This window comes from Dipodomys merriami, unplaced genomic scaffold (assembly GCF_024711535.1).
Source record: "Dipodomys merriami isolate MVZ:Mamm:240054 unplaced genomic scaffold, mDipMer1.0.p SCAF_6, whole genome shotgun sequence".
Classification (NCBI taxonomy): domain Eukaryota; kingdom Metazoa; phylum Chordata; class Mammalia; order Rodentia; family Heteromyidae; genus Dipodomys; species Dipodomys merriami.
The window spans coordinates 19,214,855-19,239,519 of NW_027206179.1; the positions used below are offsets into that span (position 1 = coordinate 19,214,855).

Consider the following 24,665-nt stretch of genomic DNA (forward strand, 5'->3'; position numbering starts at 1 on the left):
GCTTTTCTCACTTAATAATATTTACTTTAAATTTTTTTATAGTTTTAGGGGCTTTAAAGTTCCTTTTATCACTGAATAGTTGTTTTTGAACTTCGTTTTTGTTCGCGCATTTAGTACTGAAGATCAGCTTGATTTCTTCTAAATGTTGACAATCACAAACAAAGTCATTATCAACATTTGTGTAAAGATTTTTTCATGTGATATAAGTTTTCAATTCATTAAAATATGCACGGGAGGAAGAAAACAGGATCATGTGATGTGTTATCATTCCAAGCACCCATCTCATCCTCTTCTCCATTCAGTTGCAACACTTTGGGGGTCATCCTTGTCCATTAGGTCCTGCTTCCATCGTGCAGCCAATATGATCTTCCACAGTCCATCTACATTTGGCCATAGGGGCCCTAATTACCCTCTTACTGGACCACCACATCCACTTCCAAGACTTCAATGGGTGTTTGGAAATTCAGCTCTTTTCTTCTGAATGAAATTCCATTCTCTTTCTCATTCATCTTTTTCTGAAGTTCTGATGCAGTTAAATAGCATCACTTTTAGAAACCCATGCCTTTCTCTTAGGCAGCAATAGCTCTTCTCTCTGTGATGTATCATACTCAGTCTCCAGCTATCATGACAACTGGATTGGAGAATACAATTCTAACACAATATTGATGTTCTTTATAAATTGAAAATGGAAGTGGTAGAGCCAGGAAGCATGCTTTAACAGATTTCCCACTCTCAGAGCTTAGAACAAAACGTGCACAGAGTAGTTCTGACAACTGCAATTTTACCTTGCCTTTATGAATTTGATTACCTGAGATACTTCAGGAAAGCAGTTTTTGATAAGATTTTTTCTTTTTGTGATGGGCTTATTTCACCTAACACAATACCCTTACGTTTATCCAGGTTGCAGCATGTGTCGAAATTCACTCATTCTAAAACAGAATAAGACTTTCATCCTCAGTACCAGCAGCAACTTCTACACACTAAAAGCAGAACAACATCTTGTTTTGTACATGAACCACATTTGTTAATCTGGACATACATTGATGGGTTCCTGAGCCATTTCCACCTCTTAACTATTATGAATAATGGTACCATTGAACATGAGTGAACAAATCTCTCCTTAAGCTTTAAGTCTCTACTTTCTTTGAGACATACCCCATATGTAGAATAGCTAGATTGGTTTTATTTTCAGTTTTTTTGAGGATCCTCCAAACTGTTTTTCATGGTGAATACACTGCTTCTACAAATGGTGCCCAAAGATTCTATTTTCTCTGCACATTTGCCCTCAGTTGTTATTTTCTGAGCTTTAAAAAAAAGTAGTATACAGTCTAATGTATGTAAGAAGTTCCTCACTAGGGTTTGAATTTGTCTTTCCCTGACAATGAGTGATACTTATTGTTCTTTTCATACTCCCATAGCTTATTACTTTACCTACTACCTTGATCCTTTCCTGGGTAATTGGAAAGAAAATTGCCATTTAAAGACTTGCCAAAACTTAATTCAGTAGACCTATTTGGAATTTTGAATTGTTAGCCTAATCTACTTCAAAAATAATAATTTCCAAGGTAAATTTCCCAACAAAATGTAATTTTTCTGAGGGCAGGGAGTTCTATCTTGTTATTCCTGAATCTCTGACACTTGCTACAGACCTTGTCACTTAATGAATATCCAATTTGTGTTTTCTAAATAAATGAAAAATATGCAGATTTATGGATAGAAAGCATGACATGGTAATTAAAGAGACATACTATGTGGTTGTCCTATCATAGGACAGGCAACCTAACTAGATTGACAGCACTGTTGATTTGCTTGGTACTTAAATAATCGTTCAAGTTTAGGAAAGTTTTTATTACATTGATGATAAAACACCTTCTCTAGACTGCTACCTACCTTGTACTGAAAGTCACACAATGTACGAAGCACATGATAAAGCTTTCTCCTTATTTCCCCCTGAAAAGAAGAGATTATTTGCCTCCCTACTTACTTAGTGACTTAGAACAAAGATATTTAACTGGGTTCTTTAGATGACTGTGTGCACTTTGTAAGTATATACAACATTTCATGAGTATGAACATGGGGAGAATGAACTAGATGTTTTCTACTTATAAAGATTATGTTAAGACAAGCCAAAAGAATGTTGGCTCCTGACTTAGGGCATAGTTTCTTCCATCCTTCCTTCCTTTCTTCTTTTTCTTTCATTTCTTTTTTTCTTTTTCTTCTTTTGTATTTTATTTCCTGGTCTCCTTGTATCACCAACACAACTACATAGAGAGTTTCAGCCTTAATTCAACGTGCCTCTTGGCATAACCCGGATCCTCCTGGGAATGGCAGTGAACTAGCGAGTGTGGTTACAACATTAATAGGTGACAAAAAAAAAACAAGAGCCACATGTAATTTTCTAAATAAGTAATGCAAGCTTCATTTGAATAGCTTGTTTTGCCTTTTAAAGACAATTCTCACCTGGAGAACATGACATTTTCACATAAAGAGGTTCAAAGGAGATCAATGCGAAATGATAACTATTGCTCATGCAGGATATTTGAGACATTTGTTTCACTAACAATTCAATAGGTCAGTAAGCCTGACCTTTATTCTTCCCTGAATATCCTGCTACTTTCCACTTAACCACTCTGTTATTTCTGCCTAACACTTTGTTTGAAGGGTGCTCTCATGAACCAGTCATCTCACGTTCCCTGTCCACTTCCACTTGTAATCTGTGAACACTGCCTGCTACATTTTTCTAGCCACTCTTTCCCTACATGCATTCTCAAAGTTTTACCCACCTTAACCCACCTGTAATGCACTCTGATATTCTCCCCATAGAAGTTTTGTTCCTTGAGATCTAATGAAAGCCTATCCTTCTTTGTAAATCCCTTCAAACCATCTACAAATACAGCAGTGTCTACTCCTGAGTCAGAAAACTATGAAGTGACATAGATCAAATATAAATGCATATTCCTTAATGAAAGAGCCAGTCTGGAGAGGCAAACTGTGCTATGTAATTATGTGATAATACTGGAATACATAAAACTAAAACTAAAATGCAAACATAAAAATACAGAAGAGGCAGTATTGGCCAGAGAGGAGCCAGCCTAGTAGACTTCTTCATCAATGAGTTATTTTCTATGGGGTTGTAATGGTGAATTCATGTCATAACTTTGACCACATCTTTAAAATATAAATCACCAAGGCCCTGCCTTAATGTAAACTATGACCTTTGGGTGATAATGATGGCTCAATGTAGGTTCATCTATTGTGATAAATGTATATCTTGCTGGATTATGTTGATAGCAGGGGAGGCTGAAAACTTGGGGCATAGGTTATATGGGAACTCTCTGTACATGAAGCCTTACATTGCTGTGAAACTTAGAGAGCTCTAGACATAAGTTCTATGGAAAAATATTTCCTTACGCTTATGATGGAATTGGTGGTGTCTGTAATGCATACAGCCAACAGAAAGAGCCATACGTGATCATGTACATATGCATATTGATCTTCATCCAATTAAAAGAATCAGAAGTAACTTATTATTTGAAATCTCTACCATGTAAATATTTTATTTTGGAGGCTAAGTGACTTTTACTAGGATCATGGTTGGGAAAATGCCAGAGGAGAAAGAAAACAGAGCTCTCTTTCCTTTCAAAGTCTTCAATCTTTTGAATACATTTTCTTTCTTTTTTTTAAATAACACAATCTCCAAGATGCTTTCACTAGAGGAATTGACTGCCAAATGAATAAGGTCTTAAGAATGAATCAGTTAATAAAGGGATTTTTACTGCATGTCAGTTAGACCCATGCACTACTCTTATGGTAAGCCACACTCAATGATTTAACTTTCTGTCATGTTCATCCTCTCTTGGTAACTTTGGTGAAGTGACATTTATATATATTGATCTTTAATTGTAGCCACTTCCTCACCCCTTGATTGATCTAGTGGGGCCTCTCTGCATGTTTACATTATCCTTTTAAGTGTAGCTCCTCGGGAGCCACTTAGTTCCCCAAGGGCCAGTCATGAGGCAGAGTAACAAGGGAAGTTGATACTTGTGAATTGATTTTCAGTTTTCCTCTCTGGCTTGCTCATTATGGCCTTTTTAGTTGCAACCACAAATTGGACCCGTCAAGTAAATGGAGGGAATAACTTATGAATCCATATCTAAAGGTTTACACAATTTAAATGTGGCAAATTTAAAGGTGAAAATATAAATGTGGCAAGTGTAGGAACTGAGTATGTATATTGATGAGGCAAGAGGATGCACTAATTAACTTTTTGTTGTACCAGTAAGAATAATAATATCTTATAAATTATCCTGAAAAGCTACTAATCTTACTACTTTTGTCAATTTGGGAGTCATGTGCTTATGACCCAAGTGAATTCCCTGAATGAGAACATAATTGCATTCTGCTACACTAAGGTTTTCAGGTGTATTTGCTAATGGCTATAGTAATAAGCTAATAGTTTCCTGCCACAGGGAAGTTTAGGCAAGAAATATTTTGTAATTTTTATTTTTTGCCTTTCACATAGAAATCATATCCATCTTTCTCTGATGTCTTACCAGTACTCTTGGAACCTCATCATTTTTTTTTTTTTGCTATGACTATTTTCTTTAGATAAAGCTGTAAAAGGTTTTTTGCTTTTTTTGTTTTGTTTTGTTTTTTGTTTTTGGTCAGTCATGGGGCTTGAACTCTGGGCTTAGGCGCTGTCCCTGCGCTCTTCAGCTCAAGGTGAGCACTCTACTGCTTGAGCCATACTGCCACTTCTGGTTTTCTAGTGGTTTATTGGAGATAAGAGTCTCACAGACTTTCTTGCCTGGGCTGGCTTTGAACCATGATCCTCAGATCTCAGCCTCCTGAGTAGCTAGGATTACAGGCGTGAGCCACCAGTGCCCCGCTGTAAAAATTATAAAGAACCATTCTCTCCTAATGTCATTCCTTTCATTTGTTTTACAACTAATAGTACTTTCTCAACTGTGATTTTTCATTAAGAATAAATATATTTAAACAAGAAAACCCCTTAATCTGGAATTGAAAAAAAAAAGACAGCCCATTTAAGTAAAAAAAAAATTATTTTTAACATAAAATTGTGGTAAATTATTCTAGGTGCTTGAAATAATATTTCATCAAAGGACCGAAAATATCAAGTAAATATATGTTACACACTAGCTTTCTTTCACCCATGAATACAAAGTTGAAATATTTGACCTTTCAGAATAGCAGTGCTCACATCCCAAATGTCAACTAGCTCCACAGGCAGGAATCCTGCACTCTGTGTTTGATGCTCTTCTCCCACACAGCACTGACTGTTTGACCTCCCAAGTGTTTTTCCCATCTCCAGAATATGTCTCCATCCAGCATTCCACCTCTCCATACCACAGATGCTCTGGCTCACAAAATAGCATCTCCTGCCTGCTGTTGCAGGAGACCAGTCAGAATTCTTGTATCCAGCCTGGCTCTCCTCTTTCCTATCTATTCTTCATTCCTTGACAAGATTTTACTTGATTGTGATTTCTTGATTTCATGCAAGGACCAGAACCTTTCCGAGGACCACACTGCTCACCCTTCATGCCTAGATCCTGAACTCAGATTCCACCATTATCAATTCTACATTTGCATTTTAATTTCACAGTTTTCTCTTTGGCCCTCAGTGGTCTGTCCTTGCCTCTAGGCCTTTTTCTAAGATGTTGCCTTTCCCAGGAACATTCTTTAGCCCTCTTAAACCTGCTTAACACAGAGTGGTGGTTTTCAAGTCTCATCTCAGAACTGAATGATTTGTTGACCAACCTACCATTAGGTGTTCTTACAGAAACCATGTCTCTGTGACTGCAGTTTTATTTTATAATGATATGATGGTTAGTACAAACACCTGTCTCCTTCAAGGGACAGTTGTATGCTCCAACAGATGGAGCACACACCCCAAGGCACAAGAGACTATTGTAGCTTATGTTCACTGCAGAATCTCAGAAGCAAGAGCAGCATCAAGACTCTACTAGGAGTTATTAAATATTTACCTGGAAAAGGAACAAATTAACATACCACAAATCATCAAATAAGTAGATATTTGTTTCCATGTCAATATAGTACTGAAAATTTCCAATTTATGATATGATATCTGGGATCATTTGTCTACTATTTATAATATTAAATAATCATGATTTTTCTAAATTTTATAGCCTTATATGCTCAATCAATAAATTGAAAATAAGATAATGCAATTTCTTCACTCTTAACATATTCACAAGCCAGTGCCTTTTGAAAGGTATTTAATCTACATAAAAGTGAACTGTATTGGTCAGCTTCAGTTAGAATTAGTTAAACAAGAAGTTGATGTTCTCTACTTCTGGGTAGCTCTCTTTCCCCCAGGAGCTATTGTCCCTCTTCTTATTTCTCTGGCTTCTATCTTTAGTGTTTGGTGTTTTTGTCCTTTTATAGAACCTGAAATCATCAAACAAGTTGTTGCCAGAATCTTGGGAGCAATGAGCAAAGTGTTCCTGGATAGTAAAGACAAAACAAGAGAACACAACCAACATCCATATTTCATTTCTCACTGAATACGTTTCCTCAGTATTCCACACAGTTAATGTCTCTCTTTTTTGGGATTATTGCTGTTATCTTTAAGTAGTTGCAGAAAGGAGCTTCCTCTCATCAAAGCAGTTTATGAATACAGTGCATCATGATCAAGATTCATAACCACCCCTTCCCAAATTCTCTTAATCCAGCAGGATGATTTAATTGATCTGGAGGGGGGATTAAACCTCTTACATGTGGTTCACAGATTCAACAGTGAGATGAATAATATTTACTAAGAAGCAGGAATGTTGTATATAAAAGATCACATGGGCAGATGTAAAGTATATTATTCATTGCCTAATTCACTGAGCCCTCCAAGGAGAAAAATCACCACCTATGATATGGAATGGAGCCACAGCAACAGCATGATGGAGGAAGTTAAATAAGTGTATACCTTCATTGAAAATAAAAATTCAACACTTGATTAATATGATATTTTAGGAGTATTATACATCCCATGTAATAGTGCCTTCATTTTTCTGTGAAAATTTACATTTTAAGGAAAGTAATTTCAGCATGTTCTTTTCTGTTTATTATTTATATGTTTAAGTGATTTTGATTGGGTATACATTTATTAGGAAAAGTCTACCATAAATAAGCTTAATACAAGGCAGTTCAATGAATGGTCATATTTAGAGTGAGGATTAAAGAAAGAAAAGAGATGAGAGCTTCTATATGCAAGTAGAAATATTGGCCTAAATAGAGGAGCATTTAGTTGATGATAGTAGGGAAATCCAATCCAGACACTTAGTGAGGAAAGTTTGATGAAGTAAGTACATATTCAGATACAGAATCTATCAGAGTTAAAGTCACTGAGCTGTGTTATTTTTCCAAAATGTATCATCTTGGAATTTTCAGTGTGCCATTTTATATTCAATTGCTCAATATAGTATGAATGGGCTGAGAAGAGTAAGGAGATGAACATTGATGAAAGAAGAAAAAACAGCCAGACTAGGTTTAGGTAGAACATGGCTAACTCCATTAGGTAAAAAAAAATTTTTCTTTTTTAAAATAAGTTTTTATTGTGATAATTCTGTACAGAGGGGTTACAATCACATGAGCAAGGTAATGGGTACATTTCTTATCATGCATTTTGCCTCCTCCTTTGTTTTTCCCCTACCATCCCTTCCCTCCCATCTCCACAACTACATTACCTCCCCCCATGCCTCGCCTAAATTGTAAAGTTCGTTTTTCGACATAGTCTTGTACATCTCATTGTTGCAATGGGTCTACCTGTATCCCTATTTAAACAATTTATTTTTTTCCTTCCACTCCCCAAATTATACCAACACCAAATACAGTGAAAACAGGGGTTATACCATGGGGGAAGGAACTACAAAGCAACAGAAATCACGTGGTACATTATAAATACATGAGAAACAATGACAAGAAAGAAAAAAAACACTAATGAGCATGAAGGAGGCACAATCCACAGAAAGAGCTAAATGAACACTCAGAAATTTTCTAACTAAACTCTATATTTTCAGTTCATTCCTAGACATTTTCAATTCATTGCAGAATATTTTTTAACCAGAACTAAAAGACAGAATTTACCATTAGACATTTTTTTGAACCCCAAGATAAGGACAAAAATTAAATTTCTAATGGTAAATTCTGTCTTTTAGTTCTGGCTAACAAAAAAAAATATTCTGCAACGAATTGAAAAATGTCTAGGAATGAATTGAAATTATAGTTTAGTTTGAAATTTTTGAGTGTTCATTTAGCACTTTCTGGGGATTGTGCCTCCTTCATGCCCATAATAATTGTCACTAGGCACTTGTGGCACTTAGTTGGTGCTGACAAGCTGCCTAGACCACACCAATGACCTCTACTTTGATGCCTTTGTGTAGTGTCAGACCAAGAAACTCTGATATCATTCTAACAATTGTTATTTTGTGACATTCATTCATATGACCAGAAAACAAAAATTATAAAACTCATGGCCACATGTTTTCTTGATTTCTAAAAGATTTTTTTTCAGTGTGGGAGGTATCATGATACAAGATAATATCTGTTTATTATCTTTAAGTAGTTATACAAAGGAGTTGCCATTCAACATTGTACAAATACAATGTATCCTGATCAGTGTCACTCCTTTCAACATTCTCACCCATCCCTCTCCTACCCATCTTTTCCCTCACTCCTCTTATTTTTTGTAGGATGTACATTGGATTCTTGTCTGAAATCTCCCCCCACCCCCCGCTTCTCTTCATTTTTTTTTTTTTTTTACTGCTTTCCCCTTGACCCTTCCCGGCCCTTTTGAGTACCTACTTCCTAGTGTTTTATTTTGCCTAAGTTTGATTTTGGTTTTCTAAGGAATTATACTATTTGAGATCTCTCTTGAATTTGCCACATCTCAGTTAATACATTTACATACAGTTGCAAACCACCCAATGTATTTTTTTATGAGTTTGGAAGCTGAATTTAGCTTCCACATATAAGGGGAAACATGAATCCTGGGCCTGACTTCACTTATTTTTTCCAATTCTTTCTATGCCTTTACAAATGGTACATTATTATTCTTTCTAATGGATAAGTAAAATTCCATTGTGCACATATATACCCTATTTTCTTTTTTTTGGAGGGGGGTCCAGTTGTGGGGCCTGAACTCTGGGCCTGGGCACTGTCCCTCAGCTCTTCAGCTCAAAGCTAGCGCTCTACCACTTGAGCCACAGCTACACTTCTGGCTTTTTTTTCTGCTTATGTGGTGCTGAGTAATCGAACCCAGGGCCTCATGCATGCAAGACAAGTGCTCTACCACTGAACCACCTTCCCAGCCCCATATACCCTATTTTCTTGAACCATTTGTCCTTTGAGTGGCATCTAGGCTGATTTCATACCTTGGCTATAGTGAATAGTGCTGTAATAATCATGGTTGTGTTGGTAGATTTACAGTATCACCTTGCTCCAGCATCAATTCAAAATGGATTAAGACCTCACTGTAGGATCTGAAGCCATGAACCTATTTTAGGAAAGAGTGGGGAAACATTAGGGCTCCTGTTCACAGGAGAAAAACTATCTAAGAATCATAGCAAACCAAGGACTTGATCAAGGGACTGCAACTAAAAAATTTCTGCATGGCAAAAGACATATCCAACAAGTTAGAAAGACATCCTACAGAATGGGAGAAAATTTTTGCCAGCTATACATAAAACAATGATTTAATATCCAGAATATACAAAGAGCTTTAAAAATTAAACCCTTGAAAAACCAAAATCTATTTTTTTAATTTTAATTTTAATTTTTTGTGAACATACTGTACAGAGGAGTTACAATTACATGGGCAAGATAATGAGTACATATCTTATCAAGCATTGCAGCCTCCTCCTTTGTTTACCCTTCACATCCCTTCCCAGCCTCCCCCCGCCCCCCCCAAACCCCCCCACCCCCCCCCCCCGCACCAAAGTTGTAAAGTTCGTTTTTGACATGACAACTTGTACTTCTCATAGTTGCATCGGGTCCACCTGTATCCTTAAACGACTTGTTTTTCCCCATCTCTTCCACAAATTATACCAACATCAAATATAGTGAAAGCAGGGGTTATACTGTGGGGGAGGGACATACAAAGCTACAAAGAAGTAATCTTATAAATGCGTTAGAAACACATGCATGAAAGAAAAAAAACATTAAAATACATATCTAAGGGTTCATTTTCCTAACATCACAATATCTGACCTTTCCTGCTTGACTCATACATATACTAGATATTGCAAATAAGGGAAACCATGGGACCTATGTTTCTTTGGGCTTGGCTTACTTCACTTAATATAATTTTTTCCAAGCCTTTCCATTTCCTAACAAATGGGGAAATGTCATTCTTTCTGATGGAGGCATAGAATTCCATTGTGTATATATACCACATTTTCTTGATCCATTCATCTACTGAGAGGCATCTGGGTTGGTTCCATATCTTAGCTATGGTAAACAATGCTGTAATAAACATAGTTGTGCTGGTAGCTTTAGTGTGGTCTTGTTTGTAAACATTTGGGTAAATGAAACCCTAGGCCTCCTTGGCTCAGGCCGAAATTTTCTTAATAGAGACCCAGAAACACAACAAATCAAAGAAAGGTTGGACAAATGGGATTGCATGAAGTTGCAGAGCTTCTGCATGGCAAAGGATATAGCTAGCAAGATCAGTAGAAAGCCCACAGATTGGGAGAAGATCTTCACTAGCCATACAACGGACAAGGGTCTCATATCTAAAATATACTTGGAACTCGAAAAATTAAACCTCCAACAACAAATCCTCACAGAAACAACTGCCCAATAAATAAGTGGGCTAAAGACTTGAAGAGAAACTTCTCTGAAGAATAAAGAAGGATGGCCAATAGACACATGAAGAAATGCTCAACCTCCCTAGCCATAAAAGAAATGCAAATCAAAACAACATTGAAATACCACCTCACCCCAGTTAGAATGGCTATAATCAAGAACTCTAACAACAACAGATGCTAGAGGGGATGTGGACAGAAGGGAACCTTACTTCATTGTTGGTGGGAGTGTAAACTTGTTCAACCACTTTGGAAAGCAGTATGGAGGTTCCTGAAAAGACTTCACATAGAGCTCCCCCAAGACCCAAAATTTATTTAATAAATGAGCTAAGGAGCTGAAGAGATTCTTCTCAGCAGATGTGAGAATGGCCAATAGACAGGTGAAGAAATGCTTAACATCTCTAGTCCTAAAAGAAATGCAAATCAAAACAACATTGAGATTCTATCTCACCCTAGTTATCAGGGCCATTATCAAGAAAACAAACAATAAGAGATACTGGTGAGGTTAAAGCCAACAGGGAACCCTAAGACACTGTTGGTGAGAACATAAATTTGTAAATCTCTGCGGAAAGCAGTGTAGAGGTTCCTAAAAAAAAATTAAACACAGAACTACCCTGTGTTTCCTTGATTTTGCTTCATAGATTCAGTGAGATTTCTTTTATGTAAAGGAATATCAACTTTACATGTTTTTCCTAGGCAATGTCCTATAGAATGAGTATATGTCCCTACTGTTAGGTTTTTAAAAAGAGGTAGCCGAGTAAGAACCACGCACGTGGTATTCAGGTAAGGGGTAGGTTTATTCATCGTTTTGGCTGGCACCAGGCCATGTTGGCCCTCCACATGGCTGGGAAAGACCTGGGAAAGAGGGCTTCTGGGCCTGGGCTAGGCCTTATCTAGGGTATGGGCGGAGAAAGGTGTGGCCACAACAAATTCAGATGTGACCTAGGCAGATGCAGATGTGATCTTTTCCAGGTATGCCAATTGCCTAGATCACGCAGGTACTGGGCGCAGACTTTGTTGTGAGGAGGGTGGAGTCTGCTCACCATCTAGGAGCGGACCTTACACCTACCTATGTCAGAGAAGTGTTTATTAAGGGACTGAGGACCAATTATACACTTGCTGTAAGAGTTTAAGTTCCACTCAGAGGACGCCCTCCTGTGACACTCTCATCCCATCCCAGTCTTCAGTGAGGGAGTTCAGACATTTGTGTTCTTGTGAGAACACAATAGCTACAGAGGGCGCAGCTCTGTTTCTACTGTGTTCCAAGTTATTTTGATCAGTAGGAAGAAAATGGAGTATTCAGGTGGGAGAAAGTTAGATTTATTTTGAGTGATCCAATGTGTCTTTTTTACTTACAATTATTTTTTTTAATTGTGAAAATACCGTACAGAAGGGTTACAATTACATGGGCAAGGCAATGAGTACATTTTTTATCAAGCATTGTTGCCCCCTCCTTTGTTTCCCTTTATCATCCCTTCCCATCCCCCCCATCCTCCCGCTACTGATCCTCCTCCCCACCAAAGTTGTAAAGTTCATTTTTCGACTTAACGACTTGTACATCTCATTGTTGCAATGGGTCCACTTGTATCCCTTTTTAAAAGATTTGTTTTTTCCCTTCCCCTCCACAAATTATACCAACATCAAATATGTGAAAGCAAAGGTTATACAGTGGGGGAGGGACATACAAAGCTACAAAGAAATCATCTTATAAATATGTTAGAAACAATAGAATGAAAGAAAAAAAACATTTGAATACTTATCTTGGGGTTCATTTCCCTAACATCAACTTATCTGTCCTTTTCTGCTTGACTCACATATACTAGTTATTGCAAATAAGGGAAACCATGGGACCTATGTTTCTTTGGGCCTAGCTTACTTCACTTAATTTTTTCCAAGTCTTTCCATTTCCTAACAAATGGGGCAATGTTATTCTTTCTGATGGAGGCATAGAATTCCATTGTGTGTATATACCACATTTTCTTGATCCATTCATCTACTGAGGGGCATCTGGGTTGGTTCCATATTTTAGCTATGGTAAATAATGCTGCAATAAACATGGTTGTACTGGTAGCTTTAGTGTGGTCTTGTTTGTGATCATTTGGGTAAATGCCCAAAAGTGGGATTGCTGGGTCATAGGGGAGCTCTATGTGGAGTCTTTTGAGGAACCTCCATACTACTTTCCAAAGTGGTTGAACAAGTTTACATTCCCACCAACAATACAGTAAGCTTCCCTTCTGTCTGACGCTGTAGCACAAGCAGTAGAGAGCTCGACTTGAGCTGAGGAGCGCAGGGACAGCACCCAGGCCCAGAGTTCAAACCCCACAACCAACCAAAAATAAAAACTGTTTAAAATTGAGAGTACACTTTTTCTGTTTATGTATTTGCTATTCCAATGTGTTTTTTCAGAAAGATATGTCCACCTCTGCCAATGCACTGTGTCGGTTAGGTTTGTCTATATGTAGGGATAGGAGTAGCTAATGATAGACAATACATATATACCTCATGTTCTCTGATGCGTTGAATTATAAATTATTTGGGTCAGTGATGGAGCACCTCCATGATAACATGGACCAAGTAATCTGAAAATGTGGAAAATGTGGCATGTGACAATGAATAATGCAGCTAACATGAGACTGGGCTAGCTGGCTCTGTAGGTCTTGGCAGGACCTGGCCACAGGGGTGGGAACAGGAGCTTTGAATGACACACTTGACTCCAGGAATGTCTGTGTTGCCACAAGCTTGGCCCCTCGTGGCAGCAAGAAAGATCCAAGAGAGAGCCAAGGGCACAAGCAATGCTGTGGGAGCTTACACGTTCTCCTTCTTGATTCACAGGAGGAGGACACACCTACTAACTGACTTTAGTTAGGGACAGTAGGGTAAAGAATTAGGGCCAATTTTACAATTGATCAACTATTTTAAAAACACAGTCCTTTCAGTGGACTAAATGCGAAGAGGTACATAGTATTTATCTTGACAAAATTAAATGTATACTATAGCAAGTAACTAAACCTCTCTTGTTTCCCCCAAATAAGATCATTAATAGTAATGATGCCATAGGAGCACAGTAAAGATTCAGTTCTTTTTTTTTTTTTTTTTTAATCGGTTGTGATGCTTGAACTCTGTTCCTGGGCACTGTCCCTCAGCTCTTCAACTCAAAGCAAGCGCTTACCACTTGAGCCATAGTACCACTTCCTGTTTTCTGGTGTTTATTGGAGATTCTCACACACTTTCCTGCCCCGGGTTGGCTTTGAACTATGATCCTCAGTTCTCTGTCTCCTGAGTAGCTAGGATGACAGGAGTGAGACACTGGTGCCCAGCTCAATTCTTTCATTGCATAAAGTGTTCACAATGTCTGACAGAAAACTCTGCACAATTTAAGTGTTAACATAGCTGTCAACCTTCTTATCCATGCTGGGGAAACACTGTTGAATACAGACAAATGTGTGAGGATGATATGTAGTTATCTTATTACTTTCTTAGGCATTTTTAATTTGTGATATTTTTGTTAATATTTATAGCACTAGTGCCATCTGTTCATGTTACAAGAATTATAATTTGGGGGAATTTATACATGTGTATATTTCAGAGAAATAGTTCTAACATTATACTACCAGTTGAGATACATTTTTATTTATAGATTTCAAACTTTTCTCTTACAGATCTGATTTAAATACTTCAAAATTTTGTTGCCCTTTCTTTCTTTCGTAAAGTTTATGTTAAGAAATGGATAGAGAGCTTATGAATAATGCCAATTTAAGTGAAAATTTCTCAAAATGTTATGATCATTTATTCATTTGTTCTGTATGGAAATGAGAACATATGGCAGTGTTTCCCAAGCTTTAATGCTCATCAAACCATCCAAGGCCTTGTTAAGATGCAGATTCTCATTACATAGGCTGGTACTGGGATTCTGCATTACTACTGGAAGCTAAGTACCATGTTTTAAGTGCATAACATATGTGTGTGTGTGTGTGTGTGTGTGTGTGTGTGTGTGTGTGTTTGTGTGATCCTTACATCTTTAAATGATACAAAGGAAGCTATACAATATATTTTAAAATATAATACGCATTTTATTATGTAAATTAAATATTAAGTGGAATCAATTATTTAGTTTTCAGTCATTACAATAAATACATCACAAAATATATACAAGAATAAGCCAAAATAAATTTAGTAAATAATTTAATAAATAAATTAATTTAGGAAATAAATTAATCTGCTTAAGCAGTGTTTATTTTTAAGTATTGAGTAGCATCTTTATTGACAAAAATGTTTTCCTTTGCAACTTTGTTTCCTTGGAAGCTACCTAAATCACAGCACTTGTCCCTGTAAATATAAGAATTTGTGGAGACTGCTTTCTTGGTGAGCATATTCTTTTTTTTTTTTTTTTTGGTTGGTCGTGGGGCTGGCTTGAACTCTGGACTTGGGCACTGTCCCTGCGCTCTTCAGCTCAAGGAGAGCGCTCTACCTCTTGAGCCACAGTGCCACTTCCGGTTTTCTAGTGGTTTATTGGAGATAAGAGTCTCACAGACTTTTCTGCCTTGGCTGGCTTTAAACCGTGATCCTCAGATCTCAGCCTCCTGAGTAGCTAGGATTACAGGCGTGAACCACCAGCGCCCAGCTTGGGTGAGCATATTCTTAAACTCAGTAGGTCCTATTATCAAATCAATACATGAGGGATGGTTTGTTTAAATTACACTCACAATTTTTTTCAAGAACATACAGCTTACTATTTTTTCCCTCTAAGCATTATGCATTGCCCACAGTCATAAATTTTAAATTATGTAGAATTTCAGGAAATTAAAATGTATTAGTGAACTTAGTATTTTGTTTTGAAATGCGAAGCACTTTCAAACTTGAGATTCAGAAAGCTTTCTAAAAGGTCAGATCATTATGTAAATAATCCTAATACTCATCATTTCGTTTCAAGGAACTATTTAGTGTCAGAACCCTATCATTAGCAGTTCTAAATCTCTGATGACCTGATGTTAAACTTCAGTAGCCACATTTCCCAAAACAAGCAGTGGAAGAAAAACTGAGATTCAGATGAAATAGATAATTCCAATTCCCATCAAACATATGTCTAATTAATTTGAGACCTGTTACAAATAAAGAACAACATTTTTCAAGATATCAAATAACATCTGAATTTCACTCTGATCTAATTTATAGTTTACATATGTATGTTTTACAATTTAATTTAGGGGTTAAAATTATTTTTACCACTTATATTGGATAAAATTATTAAATAAATGCTAAATATAATTATTGAAATTATTAAAAATGAAATGACTAAATACTTCTATGATTTGCTACTATTTCCCAAGTAAGAAGTATCTGAGGCTTTGTTTTTCCATTAATACTTACTAAAAGTTCAACATCAGAATTGTTGTTGGGTAAACATTATAAAGGAATGTTGTTTTGATAATTGGAAAATAGAGGTTAGAATAAAGCTACTGTTTTTCATGTGTTTTCTGTGCTTTATTTCCAATATAATGTCTCTATCCTGTCTTTTTAAATCTGTTTTGGAACTATTTTGCATTCTAAGAAATGATGTAAACTGAAAGAATGCCTTCTTTTTATTTTCCTCTTGAAATCATGAGAGTAGACAAATGAGTATAAGAACTAAATTAAATTTCATTTAGACACAAAACCCTCTCTTTGTGGGCTATGGGGTATTCATAATGAAAACCTGGTCTCATTAGAGAGCATACAGGCTTTTCTTTCTTTTTTTTTATAATTTAATTTTATTTTATTTGTGAACATACTGTACAGAGGGGTTACAATTACATGGGCAGGATAATACGTACATTTCTTACCAAGCATTGCAGCCTCCTCCTTTGGTTTACCCTTCACATCCCTTCCCAGCCTCCCCCCTCCCCCCCAATCCCAATCCTTCTCCTTCCCCCCCTCCCCTCCCCAACGACGTTGTAAAGCTCGTTTTGGACATGACAACTTGTACTTCTCATTGTTGCAACAGGTCCACCCATACAGGCTTTTCTAAGGTTATGACTCCAACGAACATTCTTATTTGAATCTTGTGCATTCACCTAAAGTAAATGCATAGTAAGTTTAACTTGGGAACACTTAGCTCTTTAGGAATTTGATATTGAATTAATAATTATTCTTTACCTGCTTAGGTTGTCATACTGTTTTACTTTGCATGATGATTGGCAAACGTTTTGGAAAAGAACTGTCACCAAGAGGGTACTTAGTAAAGGGGTGCTTTCCTCCATAGAAGACCCAACCCATACTCAATGTCCTAGGCCCCTACAAACTTGGAATAAAAATGAAATGAATTTAAAAGTAATCTACAAATGGAGGCACATAGGTAGCCACCTTTAGCAGAGAAAAACAAAGTGGAGTACAAAGAAAGTAAGAACAAGCTAGCAGTACCTTCTGACTTACTGCCAGAGCTCTGATCAGCAACACCTGAACACTGTGTCCTCTAATTGAACTGGGAATTTCTAGTTAAGAACAAGCCACCTGGAAGTATGGTTACCTGACAACCTCCCAATTATCCTACAGAGTCGCCATTCCACAAAGCAGTTGATGAATACAACCCAGCTTGATCAAACTCACCCTTTCCAACATTCTCACCCATCTCCCAGCCCACCCCTCCCCTTATTTTTCTTAAATTTTGTAGGATAGACATTAAAATTTTACTACTTCTCCTCACCCCCACCCCTGCCATCTCACCTTCTTCTCTTCATTCATCTACTCCCTCTTCCCTTTACCCCAAACCGTTCAAATATCCCTTGCTTGGTGTTTATTTCATTGCACTATGATTTTGCTTTTCTAAGAAATTACACTGAGTTATGCCTTAATGCTCCCCTATTTTAATTAATAAGGATCAAGAAAATATGGTATACACAATGGAATTTTACTCATGTATTAGAAAGAATGACATTGTATCATTTTGCAAAGAAATAGAAGGGCCTGAAAAAATACATTAAGTGAAGTAAGTCAGGCCCAGGGAGATGGAGGTTGCAACATTGTCTCTCCTATGTGGAAGCTAGAATTGGTTTACAAATTATCCTATTTTGATATGATCGTTTAAACAAGGAGACAAGAGGTTTGGGTTGGCCTTGAGAAAGAAGATACTTTTTTTTTATTGTGAAAATACTGTACAGAGGGGTTACAATTACATGAGCAAGGTAATGAGTACATTTCTTATCAAGCATTGTTGCCTCTTCTTTTGTTTCCCCTTCCCATTCCTTCCCATCCCCCCACCTCCCCAGCCTGTGCCCCAAAGTTGTAAAGTTCATTTTTCAACATAACGTCTTGTATATCTCATTGTTGTAATGGGTCCACCTGTATCCCTATTTAAATAATTTGTTTTTTCCTTTCCCCTCCCCAAATTATACTAACATCAAATACAGGGAAAATACGGGTTATGCTGTGGGGGAGGGACATACAAAGCAAAAAGGAAATCATCTTATAAATATGTTAGAAACAATAGCAAGAAAGAAAAACCATTTGAGTCCTTATCTTGGGGTTCATTTCGCCTAATATCAACTTGTCTGACCATTTCTGCTTGTCTCAGACATATACTAGTTATTGCAATAAGGGAAACCATGGGACCTATGTTTCTTTGGGCCTGGCTTACTTCACTTAATATATTTGTTTCCAAGTCTTTCCATTTCCTAATAAATGGGGCAATGTCATTCTTTCTGATAGAGGCATAGGATTCCATTGTGGCATGAATGTTATTTTCAGGTAATTCTTCCAAGTCCTGGATCTATCTATCTATCTATCTATCTATCTATCTATCTATCTATCTATCTATCTATCTATCTATCTATCTATCTATCTAATCTATCTATTTTAAATGAAGCAGAAGATGAAGAAAGATCACTGGTCTGTAGGTTCTTGGATAGATAATTTGATCTTTTGCAATTCTAGTGATTTCTCAATCTTGTTTCCAGAGCTGTGGAACCTTGCATAATTTTTGATATTTCTAATTGTCTGTCCACTTACCTTACCCTTAGCTGTTCTGTCTCAGGACCAGGAATTAAAAACATCAGGCTTTGTGGAGTCTATGATCTCCCAGCTCCTCTTCTCAGAACCTTGTAGCATGAAGGCAGCCATAGGTAGTTCGTGAGCAGATGGAAATGCATGTTTTCCCCGGATGCATGATTATAAAACAGGTCTTGAATGGTTTGGGTGTGAGGATCTCAGTTCCCTTGACCATTGTGTCAAATTCTCAAGGTCAAGTCTTTCAATGTTGAGGCTGTAGTTCTGCCAACCTGTCCAGGTTTATGGATAATCCAATCCTTTGGAGTTCCTTTCCTTTTGTTTCTAACCCCCGAAGCCTGTCTTTGTACATGCAAATGGCCCATCGGGGTGTTTTCCTAATCAAAGATATTTCCCAGAGAAGAGGAACTCTGCAGCTCCTGTTGAAGATAATAAGCACACCACAGATGGTGCTTTCATTTCAAAAACAACCACAACATACAAGGAGATATGAAATTTCTTTTTTAATTGTCATTTTTTTTAGAAAACTTTTTTTTTCTGTTCTGTGATTGGATGACTTAGTTTGGCATTGGTGCAAATTAATACTCAAGCTTCTGCTGGAAGTTGATTGTTGAAATGGTGGTGATTCTAAATATAGGCTGGCAAGAGGAGAAAAAGACACATCAGATGCCTTATCTATCTCATTGTGGCAGTTTCCAAGTATTTATATTTAAACATAAACTTAAACAAGCATTCTCCTATTATGACTGCCAGCTTGAACGCACTGCACTATTACAATTGTCGTATTACCCAGCATAAAAACTGCGCAGGAGACCTTCCCATGTGAGGACCGATCAAGCAGAGGGAAGGAGAGAAAGGAGACAGACAGCTAACAGGCCTGATCGCATTTAATCATCACTGGGGAGGGGCGCCATGTAACTCCAGAGTCAGAGGGACAAGGGGCACAGAAAGTAGGGATCAGGGCTTAAGTGGGGAAGTCAAACAAGGAAGTCAAATCAGGCAATTGCAGCAAAAGATCTTGCCCAGGGTAATGCATAGTATTGGATAGGACCAGAGGTGAAGTTCCGCTGAGAATTGCTCTATTAGACACTTCTGAGGATGACTCAGGGGTTGGGGTGAGGGGTGGGCAAGTGGTCCACACAGGGAGTGCTGGCCCATTTATGAGAACAATGCAAACTCCCAGCAGCACTGATGGGTAACCTGAGTTCCCTTCTCTTCTTATTTTATCTCTGTCTGTCTGTCTGTCTGTCTGTCTGTCTGTCTGTCTGTCTATCTATCTATCTATCATCTCTATCTTATTTATTTATTCTTGCCATTTCCACTGGAGGTCTCCAACTGTCACATCACAGGCTGCTGCATCTCTGCCTTGTCCCTTGGCCCAGTCAGTATTGAAGAGCAAATCCAAGAAAAATTGTCCCAGTAAATCAATACAGAGTGGAGACAGCAGGTTCCCAACTCGCTGATGTTGATGGACACAGCCTGTTCTATCTTTTGCCTATCCTGGAAAGTATAAGAATAAAAATATAAGAATGAGAATTGTGTGAGGCTAGGGATCTACAGTTCAAAGCTGGAAGTCTTTTTATGCCTAGAGAAAGGCTGGACACTATGGATTCCTTAACTAAGCCCTGGTTAGAGACCTGGCACCTTCAGATTAGGTGCTAGCAGCCCTCACTTCCACTGACTGGTCTCCTAGGCTAGCTCCCATCATCCTACTCCTTGGTGTTTGTGGACAGGCAGCTACTAGTAGACACGTCTTGGCCTGTCTTTCATAAAACAACTGGTAATATGCCCAAGATGCATCTATTTGACCTAGAAAGTTTAGTTGGGCAGCACGGTGTGCGTTAGTCTCTCTGGGATGAGCCAGCTTGGCAGTTTTCCATTTTTGCTTTCCTCACTGCTAATTGTGAATTATGACATTTTATCAGTGTGTTCTTTGAAACATGTCTGAGACCCTGGCTTAGAGAGGTAATAATTTATTCTTAAAAGAACTAATAGGAAACTATTTAGGAAGGGGAAATTATTAGGAGACAAAGGTATTTGATTGGGTGGGATGGTATTCAAATCTTGAAGTAGTGTCATCCAACAAATGCAAGATCTGTGCAGAGTCATGAATCTCATCATATTGACCACGCTATCAGTCTTTATCCTCTGCCATTAAATATTGTTCCCCCTCTGGGAAAATTCTAAGAGAATTATCTAAATTTATGGAGTATGCTGAATAAATTACATTCTTCTGGGGACACCATTTGCTAAGTCACACGCATGGGAAATATAGAGAGAAATTTTCTACATGAAATTCTGGCACCTTCTTTATTATAATTAGCATAAATTCAACTCTTAATGATTTTTATGTTTTCAGCTCCTAAAAGGTATCTTTTTCAGAATGTATATAAAAATGTTTTGTAAAGAAAAAGAAATTATTTGCTACAATAGTAAAATCCATTAAGGTAAAATTAAAACCTGATGTATATTTTTGAGGCAGTGATATTTTTAACAAGGTCAATGACAAAAATAATTCTCTGTTTTACATCTGGGTTGCATGTATATGTGGAATAACTTTGTTACGCCTATGGAGAAACAGCTCCCTAAACTAGCTAAGTGCTTTCATGGCCTGTAAGTAGAACACCTGAATTTAAATTTTACTTAATTGGGAGGTTTCAGAGATGCATGTAGGGGGCTGGGCATGATCCCAGGTACCAGAGAGGCTGATGGATAAGGTCTGTAATATGAGACCAACTGGGGCAAAAATTTGAAACCCTATCTGAGAAAAAAAAATCCTAAGGAAGAGATATATGGCTCAGTGATAGAGTGCTTTCTTAACATATGGCCCTGAATTCATACCCCAGTTCTACCAAAAAAAAAAAAAACGCACAAAGGTATATGGACATTTATGCATCTTGATAAATATACCTGTCATCACATTCACCATGAATCATTTTAAAATGAGAATTTTTTTACAAGTACATAAAATCATCAGTGAATATTTGCAAAATTAATGATAATCCTACGTGGTAAGCTGTGTGCTGCTCACGAGTCCATGCAAACCCTAGTGGTCACCCCATTGTATTTAACACGCTAGACTCTTCCCAGAAGTGCTTGGTGATGTTCCGTGATGGAAACTTTTGCTGTTCATCTTTGAGAGCTCCAGTGCCTCTCCAAACCATGGAACTAAACAATTGTTTTCAGTTCGTATCGCTACGACCAGCAATGGCTCCAATGGGTAACTTTCACGCCACCTGATTATCACTGGTATAATTTGAGGTTTTGCTTTGTTTCTTTTTAGAAGAAAAAAATGTATCACCCTATAGCACTGGTGATTTAACTAACTAATGACAGGTAACAGAAGATCACATGATTATTCCTATTGAAATAGGTAAAACAGATGATAAAATATTCATTTTATTTGTGCTTTTTTTATTGTGCCCATATGATGTTACTTCAATGCTATGATGATGTTGCTCTGTGGAATTGCACTCTTAAGTACTAAGATTGCTCTCAGACTTGAAGGTTCTTAATGAAAGACTATGTAGGCCTTTATGGATGTATTGTGTGCATTCCAATAGTAGTGGATTCTTCTTAATCCATTTGGTGTTGAAAAGAACATGTGTACAAGTATTGTGTCTTGGAACAGAGATAGTTGGTTGTCTTCTTATACATGCAGAAGACTTGCAAGATTGAGAAGACTTTCTGGAGGGCTAACCCAAAACACAATGAAGATTCCCTTCCTTCTTATAACTTTCTTCTTCTTTTTCTCTCAACAGGAACTTTTTACCCCTGAATGCAAGTTTAAAGAATCCGTTTTTGAAAACTATTATGTAATCTATTCATCCATGCTATACAGACAACAGGAATCTGGTAGAGCCTGGTTTTTGGGATTAAATAAAGAAGGGCAGGCTATGAAAGGCAACCGAGTAAAGAAAACCAAACCAGCAGCTCATTTTCTACCCAAGCCATTGGAAGGTGAGCAGAGCAGATGCATTGTATGTTATCCTTATAAGCTTTGTTTAGTGTTTGGTTCACCACATTGGCAAGTCTGCCCTAGTACAAGAAAACTTCCATAGAGCGCTAGAAATATCCTTTCTCTTGCACATGTGTTTCCTTAAGTTGTTTAAGCTTAGCATGTATAGGATTTTAAAACCTTAGCATAAAAGAAGAACAGATCTGTGGTCTTTATAAACTTCACTGTCCATCTCTCTTTTCCTCCCCAACTTGTGTGTGTGTGTGTGTGTGTGTGTGTGTGTGTGTGTGTGTGTGTGTGTGTGTCTGCCACATGACAGGCCCCGATAATTCTCATTTAAACCTTCTCTGCTAGACAAAAATTTTGGCACACCTGGGCACAGATTTTAGTTACAAGAACCAGAGGAAGGGATATCCCCTGAGAACTGGAAACTACCACCTTAAAACTGGAGTTTCCTATGGCTGGGAATGCGATGTGAGCAAACACAGGCTGGAGAGATTCCTCTAAGTCTGTGCATATAGGAGAATCCATCATTCTTGCATGTAACCAGGCAATGTTTCCTTTTCCTTTCTCCCCATCCCTAGTCGCCATGTACCGAGAACCATCTTTGCACGATGTTGGAGAAACGGTCCCAAAGGCTGGGGTGACGCCGAGTAAAAGCACAAGTGCGTCTGCAATAATGAATGGAGGCAAGCCAGTCAACAAGAGCAAGACCACATAGCCAGATCCTCGCGGGCGTTGTGACTTACTTGTCCTGAGCACCGCTGAGCGATTTATCTCCTTCCCAGACATTCCTACTCCTGTGGCTGCCAAGCGGCGGGAGCAAGCTGATGCTGGCTTTGTGCTGTCTTGAAACTTCTTTGTACTGCAGTGGATAGATCTGAACCTGTGGGTGACCCCCATGACAAGAAGACACGTGGACAACCAGCTAACTCAGACCATGGAATGCCCTACCAGATATGGAATGCCTTTTTACTCTCTTTTCTGTGACTGTGACACTTTCTGTGAATGACGTCCTTCACAAGTACACTCTATACCTTTGCCTGCTGACAGCAACCCATAACCCTTTTTGAGTCCCGTTTCAGCGAAATCCATGTGTTTCAGTTCGATTTTGTAGCCCACAGATAATATCGAGTAATTTCTAGTTAGACGCTGTAAACCTGTGCTATCCTGGAGTTCTCTTCTTCTCCTTTTTACAAGGCTGCTCGCTCCACTGTTCTGTGACCTTTTGGCAGGGATTGTGACCCTCAGAATCTCAAATGTTGCAGTTGGCATAGACTGGAGAGCAAATCAGGGAATGGGGAAGCCTTCTAAACCTATTACGACAAATCGCATCTATAAAGATTTAAGATCGTTGTCTCCGGCTCACATTATTGATTAAACACACATATATGCTGTATCCAGTAGCAGATACTGTGCTCCCAAGATGGCCATTGCCCGGGTGGGACAAGGGTCAAACACAATCATGGAAAGCTTTCTACGATCAGTGTTTGGCATCCTCTCTAGTTTCTTTGTGTGCGTGTGTGTTTTATACATATCACAAGCTTACTGGTAATGGTAACATTTGCCTTGCCCAGCGAGCAAGACCCACTGGTTTTTGAGAAAGTGGGTCCAAAGATTTCTGTAGGCCTTGTGGGCCTGATTAAGGTTCATCTTTTGTTTTTTCATCTATGAATCCTCATTATTGGGAAAAATAAAATTAAAAAGAAAAGGAAAACTCAGTCATTACAACCAACAAGAAATGCGCTACCTAAATCCATTTCCAACAGAGTCCTTCCTTTTTTAACGGACGGAACTTGATGTCCTCCATGTTTCTGGGCTGTGTTTCCCTCATACTTAGCCAAGCATGGGCAAAGGTGGCTGTTGTGTTCTTTCCTGCAGCAGCAATGCAAACA

At 37.9% G+C, this 24,665-nt stretch overlaps 1 protein-coding gene across 9 annotated transcripts in view; it reads left to right on the forward strand.

Moving 5' to 3' along the window:
- The window catches only part of Fgf14 (fibroblast growth factor 14), a 530,980-nt gene extending 507,424 nt beyond the window's left edge, over positions 1-23,556 (forward strand). For all 9 annotated transcript variants that reach the window (XM_070002657.1, XM_070002659.1, XM_070002658.1 and 6 more), the window contains 2 exons: positions 22,574-22,772; positions 23,355-23,556. In XM_070002657.1, coding sequence (XP_069858758.1) covers positions 22,574-22,772; positions 23,355-23,491 — 336 coding nt within the window. In that variant the 3' untranslated portion in view covers positions 23,492-23,556. The remainder of the gene's footprint in view (positions 1-22,573; positions 22,773-23,354) is intronic.
- Positions 23,557-24,665: the final 1,109 nt, after the last annotated feature.